Here is a 13,009-nt window from a genome sequence, read left to right on the forward strand (position 1 = left end):
TAGTGAACCAAAAACATATAAGTAAACCAAAATTAGGTGGAATGGGATTTGTGTTCAGGATATATATAGTACTATAGCAAGGTGTTCATTATAACTAGTGTTTATGCCATATTAAATTTTAAAACTGAATTTATCTGTTTTTCTTTCAATGTAGTTCAAAGTAACAAAACTGAATGTTATAATATCAAAATGAATGTTATAATTTGCTGTCCATCTATTTTTCGTTCACGTATATATATTTCGTTCACATATTTTACACATTGCAGTTCATAATGATGCATGTTTATAAAATAGAGATATCCAGGATGAGATTGTAATAAATACGTTTTATGTTGATGGAAATAATAAAATTCCGTGATTTCGTCACCTTGGTTCCTGTCCTCGTCCATATCTTGTGTTAAAATAACTGATTATCAATTTTCTTAACCAAACCGGTGCAATTTTTGATTTTCTGAGAAGCTGTGACACTGCAGTGCTCAATGAAATCATAGTTATGACTGATGCATATCGTTTTGAAATTTACGACAAAAAAATTAAATGCATATGTATGTTCCATATTGTTGAAATAGCAACAGTCTCTAAATGTCTTTGTACACATGATTTAGTTTGAAATTTACGAAAAAAAAAAAATAAATAAAATAAATGCATATGTATGTTCCATAATGTTGAAATAGCAACAGTCCTAAATGTCTTTGTACACATGATTTAGACGTAAGAGCTTCAATCGGCAGTTCGGAGTGCTACTACTGTTCTGTGAGAGGCGTGCTAAAAGTAGGCAAATAATTACTTATCTTCGATTACGTTCAAACTCCGGTTCTGTGAGAGGCAGGCAAATAATTACTTTTCTTCGATTACGTTCAAACTCCGGTTCTGTAAGAGGCAGGCAAATAATTACTTTTCTTCGATTACGTTCAAACTCCAGTTCTGTGAGAGGCAGGCAAATAATTACTTTTCTTCGATTACGTTCAAACTCCGGTTCTATGAGAGGCAGGCAAATAATTACTTTTCTTCGATTACGTTCAAACTCCGGTTCTGTGAGAGGCAGGCAAATAATTACTTTTCTTCGATTACGTTCAAACTCCGGTTCTGTGAGAGGCAGGCAAATAATTACTTTTCTTCGATTACGTTCAAACTCCAGTTCTGTGAGAGGCAGGCAAATAATTACTTTTCTTCGATTACGTTCAAACTCCGGTTCTATGAGAGGCAGGCAAATAATTATTTTTCTTCGATTACGTTCAAACTCCGGTTCTATGAGAGGCAGGCAAATAATTACTTTTCTTCGATTACGTTCAAACTCCGGTTCTGTGAGAGGCAGGCAAATAATTACTTTTCTTCGATTACGTTCAAACTCCGGTTCTGTGAGAGGCAGGCAAATAATTACTTTTCTTCGATTACGTTCAAACTCCGGTTCTATGAGAGGCAGGCAAATTATTATTTTTCTTCGATTACGTTCAAACTCCGGTTCTGTGAGAGGCAGGCAAATAATTACTTTTCTTCGATTACGTTCAAACTCCGGTTCTGTGAGAGGCAGGCAAATAATTACTTTTCTTCGATTACGTTCAAACTCCAGTTCTGTGAGAGGCAGGCAAATAATTACTTTTCTTCGATTACGTTCAAACTCCGGTTCTATGAGAGGCAGGCAAATAATTATTTTTCTTCGATTACGTTCAAACTCCGGTTCTGTGAGAGGCAGGCAAATAATTACTTTTCTTCGATTACGTTCAAACTCCGGTTCTGTGAGAGGCAGGCAAATAATTACTTTTCTTCGATTACGTTCAAACTCCGGTTCTGTGAGAGGCAGGCAAATAATTACTTTTCTTCGATTACGTTCAAACTCCAGTTCTGTGAGAGGCAGGCAAATAATTACTTTTCTTCGATTACGTTCAAACTCCGGTTCTATGAGAGGCAGGCAAATAATTATTTTTCTTCGATTACGTTCAAACTCCGGTTCTGTGAGAGGCAGGCAAATAATTACTTTTCTTCGATTACGTTCAAACTCCGGTTCTATGAGAGGCAGGCAAATTATTATTTTTCTTCGATTACGTTCAAACTCCGGTTCTGTGAGAGGCAGGCAAATAATTACTTTTCTTCGATTACGTTCAAACTCCGGTTCTGTGAGAGGCAGGCAAATAATTACTTTTCTTCGATTACGTTCAAACTCCAGTTCTGTGAGAGGCAGGCAAATAATTACTTTTCTTCGATTACGTTCAAACTCCAGTTCTATGAGAGGCAGGCAAATAATTACTTTTCTTCGATTACGTTCAAACTCCGGTTCTGTGAGAGGCAGGCAAATAATTACTTTTCTTCGATTACGTTCAAACTCCGGTTCTATGAGAGGCAGGCAAATAATTACTTTTCTTCGATTACGTTCAAACTCCAGTTCTGTGAGAGGCAGGCAAATAATTACTTTTCTTCGATTACGTTCAAACTCCAGTTCTGTGAGAGGCAGGCAAATAATTACTTTTCTTCGATTACGTTCAAACTCCGGTTCTGTGAGAGGCAGGCAAATAATTACTTTCCTTCGATTACGTTCAAACACCACCTTACTTATGCTTCATAAAGTACAACGTAAGGAAAATGACCTATGTTTGTATAATGAAGAACCTGGAACTCGTATTCATCTAATTTTTAAGTGTAATGTATAGAAAGATAAACGAGAAGAGCTATTAAAATTATTACTTACACGGACTTTTGATCACTACATATAAATCAAATATTAATATCCGAAAACTGAAATATTATCAAAGACATTATAGATTTCCTTCATCTGCATGGTCTTTACTTATAAAATAAATAAATAAATAACTTTAAAATAATAAAAAATATATATATATATATAACCTTTCGAAATGGATGATACAAACAACAAAGTCTTAAATATAGCAAAAATTCTTATAAACGATAACTGTTGTCAGATCTGAAAGCTTTTATATATATACATAAATCTATTCAATCTATTTACTGTTTCATCAATTCTGCAACTAATACAAATTCAACACAGAAATATGGAAACGACAATGACAAAAATGTGAAATATCGGTTATAAATTTTTAAATTTTTAGGATTTAGGTGGTTTTTACACTTACGTGTGAAAATTTCACCTCACTCGATGCTACAAAAAGAGTGATTGTCTTTTAGTTGTGTAAATGTAATTCGTAGAACTAATTGCAATAGAATATATAGGAAGAAGTACGTCTGCGTTTGTAGTTTTTACCCTTTGTAATCCTTTAAGAAAAAAAAAAAAACTAACATCATGTACATGTAAGATACAAATATAATTATTAACTTGTTGCTTATGAAATCATCAGTACTTTATATTTTTAAGTCATGGATATTCTAAAATGAGATCTGTGTTGAACAAAGTACAATACAGTAATCTCATTGTTGATAACAGTTGGTTTCAAATCGGCTCTTGTGGCTAAGCAACTGTTTGAATACACTTTTCCTTTGTTTACTTAGTGTTATGTATTGTAGCCTGTCGTCGTCACGGATTCCAGAAGTGTTCGAAGATTTTCTTGTATACAAATCGACATGTGTGTTTATTTATAAGAGAGAAGATTACATATTGCAATGATTTATTGGTAGAGTCAATAATGGACCGAGATTTTTATCCCTTCACCAATTTATTATAAAATTTGATAAATACAAAACGTATTTGATTACAAAGATAATAATGCTGTTTCCTTGTTAATGTCCAAGTAGAGGAGTATAGGTGTTTTGCACGGCGCCCCTTCTCTCAAGGCAGTCTCCAAGGCACCTGCCGGTTCGGTGAGTTTGGAAGGATAGCCCCCTCAGCTCAAGGCAGCTTCGCAAGGCTTTGTTGTTGAGAGGATCCCTAGTCCAGTGCGACCTCGGGAAGGATGGGTGTCCCCTAGTCCAGTGCGACCTCAGGGTGGTGTAGGTGATTTGATCAGTTGGACGACTGATGCTGGGTCCCTCGGTGTTCCTCCTTTTATTTGTCCTCCTCGGGTCCTTCCGTGAGGTCCGTCTGCTTTCGGCGTTCCTCGGTGTCCTTCCGCGTTGGCTTGCTGTCTGCTATGTTGTTTATAAATAATAGCACGTGTTGAGTCTGTTGTGATGTGGGGATCCTTGCAATATGAATATCCTGATGATAAATGGAAAAATTGGTGTGTAATCATCATCATCATCATCATCATAGATATTCTGCCATTATTGGCAGGTCACTTGCCGTAACTAAGAAACTTCATGCACCACGGTTTTCTGCTAACCTCTTCGTCTTCACGTACGATTTTTCTATTTTGATACCGTCCATCAATTGTAGCTTCCTTCGCCCCTCTCTCTGTTTCCTGCCACAATACCCTTTAGCACGTCCCTCATTATGTAGTTCCTTCTTAGCCAATGTTTCAACGAGTTTCTCTTCCTGTTTTCAGTAATATCTAAAATTGTTCTTTTCTCGCCCCACCATTTCTAACACCCTCTCATTCATATTCCTCGCTAATCGTAATAATAAACAGTCGCGCTAGTAATGTCGGTACGTGCGCTAATAATTGTCTGCCGGCCGCTATTAGATATTGTTACCTGCTATCGAGTGTTAAACTTGCAGGCAATTTGGCGATTTAATTGAAGCGTAAAAAGTGTATAGTTTCAACCTAATTGTTTCATTATTTCAAAGGGCAAAATTTTGTTTAGATTTGGGTATTAATATGATATGGAGTTTGGGGGTGGTTGGTGGGGGGGAGTTGAAAAGAAAAATGGTTAAATTAACCAATTAGAACTTTTAATTAAGCACGATTTTAACCTATATTGTACTGTAGTTTGAGCTCCTCTTAGGCGCAACAACTGGTTATTTAATTGTGTGTTGTGTTTTTGGATTCATATATAATCTCTCTAATCAATAAACACTCTTGTTGACTTGCGTCCATGTGGGTATATTGTAAATATGACTACAGCACTCTTGTTAGACATGAAGTGTTGAAAAGAAACAAGAAGTTTTCAGAATCTCAAATGGTAAGTTTAGTGAAGTATTTTTATATTGAAGAAACTCTGTGGTTTAGTCGGTAAGGCAACTACCTACAACTGGATGACCTGGGTTCGATTTCCGGTTAGACGGGTTATACTGTATATGTACAGAAGGCTGTGTCATCCTTATGGTAGCAATTTGCAGTCGCCACCAGAGGCGCTAGTTTCGTGTCAGCCACGTGACGCACGCAGCACGGAGTAGCCAGACACTTGTATACAAGCCGTGCAGAGGAGAGACGTGTGTGAGCAGAATGCCGCCGAAAATCGACCCTTTTTGGAAGGGCTACATCGTAGCACTTTCTGATATAGGCTACAACTATAGCCGAATAAGAACGCAGTGCAAGAAGAAAGGTTTCACAGTGTCTGATAAGGGAATTAATTCAGCCATCCATCGCAATGCAAACCCAGAGCAAACCATTGGCATGCGTCGTCAAAAGGGGCGAAAGAAGCAACCGGCTCAACAACGCAGTCAAGACGTCATTGCCAAGGTCCGCCCGTTTGTGATCCAGGAGAATCCACCCACCCAACATGACATAGCGAGGCGTGTTGGACGGTCAACTGCAACTGTTTCTCCTGGATCACAACTGAACTGTTTCTCCTGGAGGCTTTCGGCCTCCTCAAACAGAACATCAATAAACGTCGTCCGACCACACTTGGTGGCCTTTGGAAAGTGTGCAAGGAGGAGTGGGCGAATTTGGATCAGGCAGTGTTCAATAGGGGTCTCCTTCAGTGGAAACTACGATGTCGTGCAATCGTTCACCAACGGGGCTCTCACATTGAACATGATCGCTGGTGGAAACGGGGTTTTACGCCCTAGGGCAAGGGTCTGTACTTCACTACCGTAAGGCTGAAACAGCCGTCTGTATTCCATTTTCTGTCTGCTCGAAAGCGGCTGTATTGTTCATTGAGTTGTAAAATTGGTACACAGGTAAATACAGGGGAAGCGTAGGTCTGACTTCATCACTTCCTGGATGTGATGAAGTCAAAATGATATCCACCCCCCTAAGACAACTATTTTTATCTGGATAATAAAAATTCTAATTGGTTATAACTAAAATGATAAATAACGATACTTTATGAAATTCAATCTACTACTACTACAAAATATTTTGAACATATCGCAAAAACAATTATTGCTCTAAGTTAATAAATATAAAAATTATATCAATCACAATATCGCAGAAGACCTATGCTATACTCGACTTGTAGGCAGTCTGCCTTCCGTCATCGGCTCGGGCCAACTGGAATTGCTGTGGACCCCATTCTATGGGGCCGTCCCTTGAACTACCTGCGTCTCGGCAGGTGTCCGGTTTGTGTATACCTCATTTTTTGCGCTTTCTTGTGCTGAAACTAGTTTTATCCAGATTTGTTTTCCTTATATATAATATGTGTGAGTAGTAGACAATCCGATGACGGCCGTCTGGTGTAGTACGATGAGTCTGACAGCACAGCTGTAGCAGAGCAGGGGCATGACTCATATGGTCAACTTCAGCTCTTACCTTCACATTCATCGTCCATGGGTCACTTCAACCTGTTCCGAAGATGATCATCCCTTTATTTTTATGTTGAAAGAAAGGTACCCAAAATAAAGGTCTAAAAATAAATAAATAAATAAAACCCATCAATGCTTCAAAATTTGGCACACATAATGTTAGCTTAGCATTTTCACTTCTACAATATTGTTAGCATTTAACTTTAGAAGAATGATCAAAAGATGAGACACATACCAATCGAATGATCTTATTGCGCTGAACAAAGTGACGTGTTTGACCCGAAATACTCATGCGTAGTTTTCGAGAAAATGGAAATAATTTCTTTGTAAACCTAAAATCAATGCTATACGAGACCCTTACACCACTTACTGACATGAAACTGATAATGAAACATACCGTCATTAAGCTGTTCATGATGACAGTATAGTACATTCATTCAACAGAAGTGCAGTTCGGTAAATTTCTTTGAAGTTCCCATGATGATTTTTAGAACAGCATCCCTTTCTCCAGCCCTCTGTTTACCACAATTGCAGGATAGCAACGTCTTAACACCCACTGTGTCTGTTCTTTCTTTCCAATACTATGGCTAATATGAAACAGATTTCAGGCAATGTAAGAACAAAGAAACTGGACTAACCGCAAAGAGCAGATAGTCACAAATGAAAGAACAACTCACCGTTGTGACCATTGAAAACTTACTATATTTCTGAAGCAATTAACGACATTGTTCTCTTGCTGTTTACTGTTCACAGAATAACTATTTCTCTTCTTTCTTTATGACTCTTACTTAGTTTTTTTTTTTTTTTTTTTTTTTTTTTTTTTTTTTTTTGCGATGCGCAAAAGTATGTGGTACAGAGTATGGTTAATGAGTTACAGCCCAAAATTAACAATTCTTATAACTTATAATACTGTTATTCAAAGATAATACATAAATCAATTGGTATATCACATCTAGTGAAACAAAAGATGACTAACAGTAAGATATGCGTAGTTTTCAAGAAAAACACATATTTATGGCGCTGAAAAGTATGTCGGTCGTTGGCAGTAATAATTGATAATTTTTATTTTGATGGAGCACATTTATTTGTTCATCTTCTGTGTGTGTAAAAAAGTACACTAATTATGCCTGTTGTTCTGTATGGTTGCGAAACATGGTCGCTTACTCTGAGGGAAGAACATAGACTGAAAGTATTTGAGAACAAGATCCTGAGTCAAATATTCGGATCCAAGAGGAATGGGAATGGAGAATGGCGGAAAACTTCATAACGAGCAACTATAATTTATACGGTTTACCAAACATTGTTAGGGTCATCAAGTCTAGGAGGCTTAGGTGGGCAGGTCATGTAGCTAGGATGGAAGAAAGTAGAAACACTTTCAAACTCGTGACTGGAAGACCAATCGGAAAACGACCATTAGGAAGACCTAGGCGCAGATGGGAGGACAATATTAAGATGGATCTCGCAGAAACAGGAATACAAATTAGAAACTGGATCCAGTTGGCTAAGGATAGAAATCAGTGGAGAGCTTTTGTGAACGTGGCATTGAATCTCCGGGTTCCATAGGCCATAGAGTGAGTTAGTTTTTTTGTTTTGTTTTTGTTTTTAAGTTAAATAGAATGTATTGATCGTTTTTGTCTTCTAACGATGGTACACCAGGCAGAAATTTAATTGGGGGATCAAAATTCAGTAAGAAGATAAATTATATTAAAATTTGTAAAATATATCCCATAAATTACACCAAATTTACACAAAAGTCGGGATTTTGGGAGGATCCGGACCCTCAGGACTCACCCACTGCGTTATGTCCCTGTGACACACATACTCCTAACTGACGCATGTGCTGTTTGTAATAGAAACTGTTACTGCATAATATTTGCAATGCTATACTGAAAGCAGTGGGACTTATTATAGAAAACTTGACAATTTTTATTCAATTGTAATACAATATACTCCAACAGAACTATTGAATAAATGCAAATATAATAGATTTTTCGGTATATTCACTGAGGTTTTGTTCAAAACCGAAGAATAGTAGGAAATAGTTTTGGAGTAGATACTATTCACAATGATAGTTGTGTGTCTATATTGTTGTTATATGCGTTTGTTGTTTGTTTACTGACTTGTAGTAATGCGCTTTCCTGTATATGATACGTATAAGGTAGACATAGCTTGGGGAACTCCAGCAGGAGTATCAATGTCTATGTGGAGTAATATTCGGAACGACTTTTTGTTTACTACGAAATTAAACTGAAAAGAAGTAGATAATAAAATATTAAAGATTATTGACATGTTGATTAAAGTTTTATTATTGTTTCAGTTTCACGTTATGACAATGAAGCTTGTTTTATATATATTGTTTTTTTGTTTTTTTTCGTGCTGTAATTGGTCACTTCGAGTTCCATGTACTCTCCCTGTATTCTTTGCGTATTCTATTTCTCAGAAAATGTAACAATTTATCATTTAAAAAAAGAAAAGGAGGAAAAAGAAGATATTGTAAATTAAAGAAATTTTATGAAGGAATAGGTGTGAAGAGTCCCCCGTCTAAAATATAAAAAGTGATTAAACATTAGTCATGAAGAGTTTGAACTATGCTACAGAATGTCTGGGAAGCAGAAACGTAATTCCTTGGTTAATCAGTGATCAAAAATATATAAATAATAAGCTTAATGTCTTATAACGATGTAACAGAATAAGCAAACATCGGAACTTTCGAGATATTGCATTTGAAGGGATATGTTAGCAGTAATAGTAAACCAAAGGATTAAAATGTCTTTTATCACAACAATGGGGTGTACTGTACATTGAATATTGATAAATTCCATGTCATAAGTTTAAGAGGTGGTTCCTTATATCAAATGAAGGAAAAACTTGTATTAAATATGGGGCTGAAAACGCCTCCTTTCAGAGTTATAAATAGCTGAAAATGCGGTTTTAAACCTTGAAAATTACGGTACCTCTCGCAAGCGATTATCCAAGAACTAGCATGCACTCTATCTAAATACTTCTATTTCATAATCCTCCGTACCAGCGTAACTAGTTGTATAAAGTAAGCTCGGGTACGGGGATACATTCCTTAAGTACTATTTGAATACTTGTTGCAAGGTACAAGAAGATTGTGAAACATGGACATTTAAATAGAGTGCATACTAGTGTAATGTAATTCTCAAAAAATAATTATGTATATTATTATTATTATTATTATTATTATTTAGTATTAAAAATGAAAGCTTCTACAAAACAAGTAAATTCACTTTCAAACAAGTGAAATCAGAAAAATGAAAGTGACAATTACAAAAATATACAAACTGACTAAAAAATAAACGAGGGGTCAGAACGGTCAGAAACGTCAATAGCGTCGATATAGTCTGTATCTTTCAGCATAGTCAAGTTAGTTGACAAACAGAAACCTTCAACTATTCTGTAAGTAAAACCTTTTGATTCAACTATGTAAAGAAACAATATACGAGAAGTTCAGTGCATGGAGGTCTTCCTCCAAGACAGGCTTTAATTCATTTCAATTCATTCAATGTAACTTTATATCAATAATAACTAGATGCATCTAACTTAGTCTTTTGTTTTCTATTGAAGATTCTATAACCTACATTTTATTTGTTTAATTATTCTTAAAAAAAAATCTCTCTCAAGAGTAAATGTTTTCATTGAATATTCCACAATTTTCCGACAGGTTCCGTAATTTTCAAGTCAGGGCATTGTAAAACGTGATATGTCGCATTTTCGGCGGTTTATAACTGAAAGGAGGTGTTTTTCAACCTATGTTGATTAGAATTTCTTTTCCCCTTTGACTTCATGTAAGATTCTCCTAGATTTATGACACTGAGTTCTATAATTGTTTTAAGAAAATTGACGTCAAGCTTTCTCAAAAAATCTACTCACCCTTAGCTGTGTATAAAATTATATCAATATAAGGAAGTTTTGAAAGGAACTAGCTTAAAAGGAAAAAAGAATTTACGGACAAGCTTTAAGCTAGAAGTAATTAGGAGAAAAATAATAAAAGAAATCAAAAGCCTGCAAGTAAAAATCAAGCAAATATTATTGATTTTATTGAATCATTAAATTAGTAACGTCATGTCTTCGTACATGATAATATAATCAATTATTGAACAAATGTCATTAACGAATTAGGAATCCTTATTCTCAAACATAACATACAAAACATCATGGTAAATTTGCAAAACATGTGTAGATAAAATAGTTTTACCCACAACAAATAATAATTCTTACATACAAACCAATACTACACATACAGCCGGCAAAAGCTTTCCTTTTTTCAGTGCGAAGAATTTTATTTTAGAAAAGTGGCCATCTATTTTTGTAATAATAATTTATGTATTTATTTCGTTGATTATTCTTTTTTAAAATAATATATTTTTAAATAAAATTAGTGCCCATATCTCCAAATTTTTCTCTGAATTGTTTACAAATGGTACAAACTTTTTTATTGCTGATTGTGCATTCCTTCAACAAATAACTTTTGGTTCAGTTTCAACTAGGGCTAAAAGTGGATCCTAAAAGATAGAGGAATGACGTCACGCCGTCCCTCGTACCTATATTTGCCCATTGTAATTTTTAGGAAGTGGAGGGATGGCATAAATATTTTTTGGAAGTAGGGGAACGGCGTCCTCTCGCATTTCCTCTCACTTTTATCCCTGGTTTCAACCTGAACTTTACCTCTCGTTCTTTGAATTATTTTTCATCTTAAGCAAATCATAACAAAAAAGATTCTAAAAAACAAAACAATCATCAATACTGATATTCAGCTTCAAGAGCCAGTAATGCCTTCAAGGTATTTCTTGCCGAGTTTTATACCGAGGAAATATTACATAAAATTTATGAAATGTTTCGAGTAATAGAAGCGAAAGCTATTTTCTCAGCGTCTTTATCAGTGACGTAAATAAAATACGTAAATCTGTTTACTGTTCTGTGTGTACAATCTGACAATTCTACTTGTGCTCAACGTATATAATGTACAACAGCTCGTCGTGTTTCCAACGAAAATTGTGTTCATAACTTTACGAGCATATATATGAGAATGTCAAAACCCTTTTTTTTTTTTTTTTTTTTTTCAATGTTTTAAGTTATGCATTCTAGGCATTTAGAAACAAATCTTACAAAAATTTCCTATATTCTTGAAAACACAGAACATTTATTGTAAGATAGATTTTAAATTTCTTCAAAACCTCCGGTTATTAAAACATTCTTGAAAATGTCGATTCTATTTATCACAAACTATTATACGCCGTTAATGATGAAATTCACCGCATTCCTCCTTAATACCCCATTCCTCAAAGTATTCCTGGCTCCCAAATTATAGTAGTGCTATTCAAGCCCGTAGCCAGCTTGAAAAATATAAAGGAGGGGGAGGGATAAAATATTCTGGCAAAAGTATAAATATAGAGTTTGGCTATGGGCTTGGTAATATTTTATCAATAAATGTGTTCAAATGTATGTTTTGTACTATTATTTATTGAAAAAAACTTTTTTATATAAATAACTTAGCATTCATACTGGTCAAATTCTCTCTTTCATAGCTATTTACATGATAAATTAACTACATTATTACAGGTAACTTTACTATTAGAACAACCACCTATATAACCCAATGCTGAACTCCAAAGAAATAAAAAGGTTTTTTTTATTGAGTTCAGCTGTCTTATTTTACCCTCATTCTGTTTTCCATAAACCATTTTTTTAAAAAATGTGGGTAAATTGCATTCATGAGATCTTTCCAAAACCGTTCCTTCTGTCACATTTCTTTAAAAACACTTTTAACAAGGTTTTGAAGAGTTCTCACAATATGCAAATATATCTTACTTTTTTTTACATCTCAAAGCAGAAACATTTGTTATATTCTGATAATATAAATGTTCATAAATATTGTATACATATATATTGTTATATAGCACGCACTGTCGATTGAGGAATTAGCACTAGTTCAATTACAGACTTGGGAGTTCATACTCGAATGACTTTCGTATTGGGAAAATCAAAAACCCAGCCATTGCTTCGATTCCAGAAGTCCAGGTTGGTTAAGATTATTTATTTATTTTTTTTAAAGAGGTGGTATTTTTATACTTTTAACACCACAAAATACTTCACACCGAGATCACACTAACTTCAATCAATCACTCTGATATGAAAACAGCGGCGTTTATGATCTCAAAAAAATATTGTATAAGTGTTCATCTTTGGTGCTTTATTGTCGGAAATTCTCATGGCAAACCCTTCCTAGGAGACATCCACTTCTTCATGTAGTAGCAGAAGATGGTGCTAATGTAAATAAGAATAAGGAGGGCACAAGTCACTCCCAGAGCGAGGACAGACGTCTTCGTTGGGCAGCTTTCAACAATTGTGATTGTTTTGTCTGAAAAAAAAAAAAAAAAAAAAAAAAAACTTGATGTTAGTTTTTATATTTCTTATTATCTCTCAACAGTACAGCAGCAAAGAAGTACAATCAACTCTATACGAAGTAGGTTTAAAATATATCCGTATTACCTTTTTTTGTGTGAAAGAATGTAC

The 13,009-nt window shown here is 35.1% G+C and overlaps 1 protein-coding gene across 1 annotated transcript in view; it reads right to left on the bottom strand.

Annotated features, from left to right (window-relative positions):
• Nucleotides 1-10,523: 10,523 nt before the first annotated feature.
• tyn (trynity) overlaps nt 10,524-13,009 on the bottom strand; it is a 129,868-nt gene continuing 127,382 nt past the window's right edge. Inside the window, exon 16 of the mRNA XM_081764672.1 lies at nt 10,524-12,854. Within this exon, the coding sequence (XP_081620798.1) occupies nt 12,703-12,854 (152 nt within the window). The 3' untranslated portion in view covers nt 10,524-12,702. The remainder of the gene's footprint in view (nt 12,855-13,009) is intronic.

Source organism: Thermobia domestica, chromosome 7 (genome assembly GCF_964235325.1).
Source record: "Thermobia domestica chromosome 7, izTheDome1.hap1.1, whole genome shotgun sequence".
In the NCBI taxonomy this organism is placed as follows: domain Eukaryota; kingdom Metazoa; phylum Arthropoda; class Insecta; order Zygentoma; family Lepismatidae; genus Thermobia; species Thermobia domestica.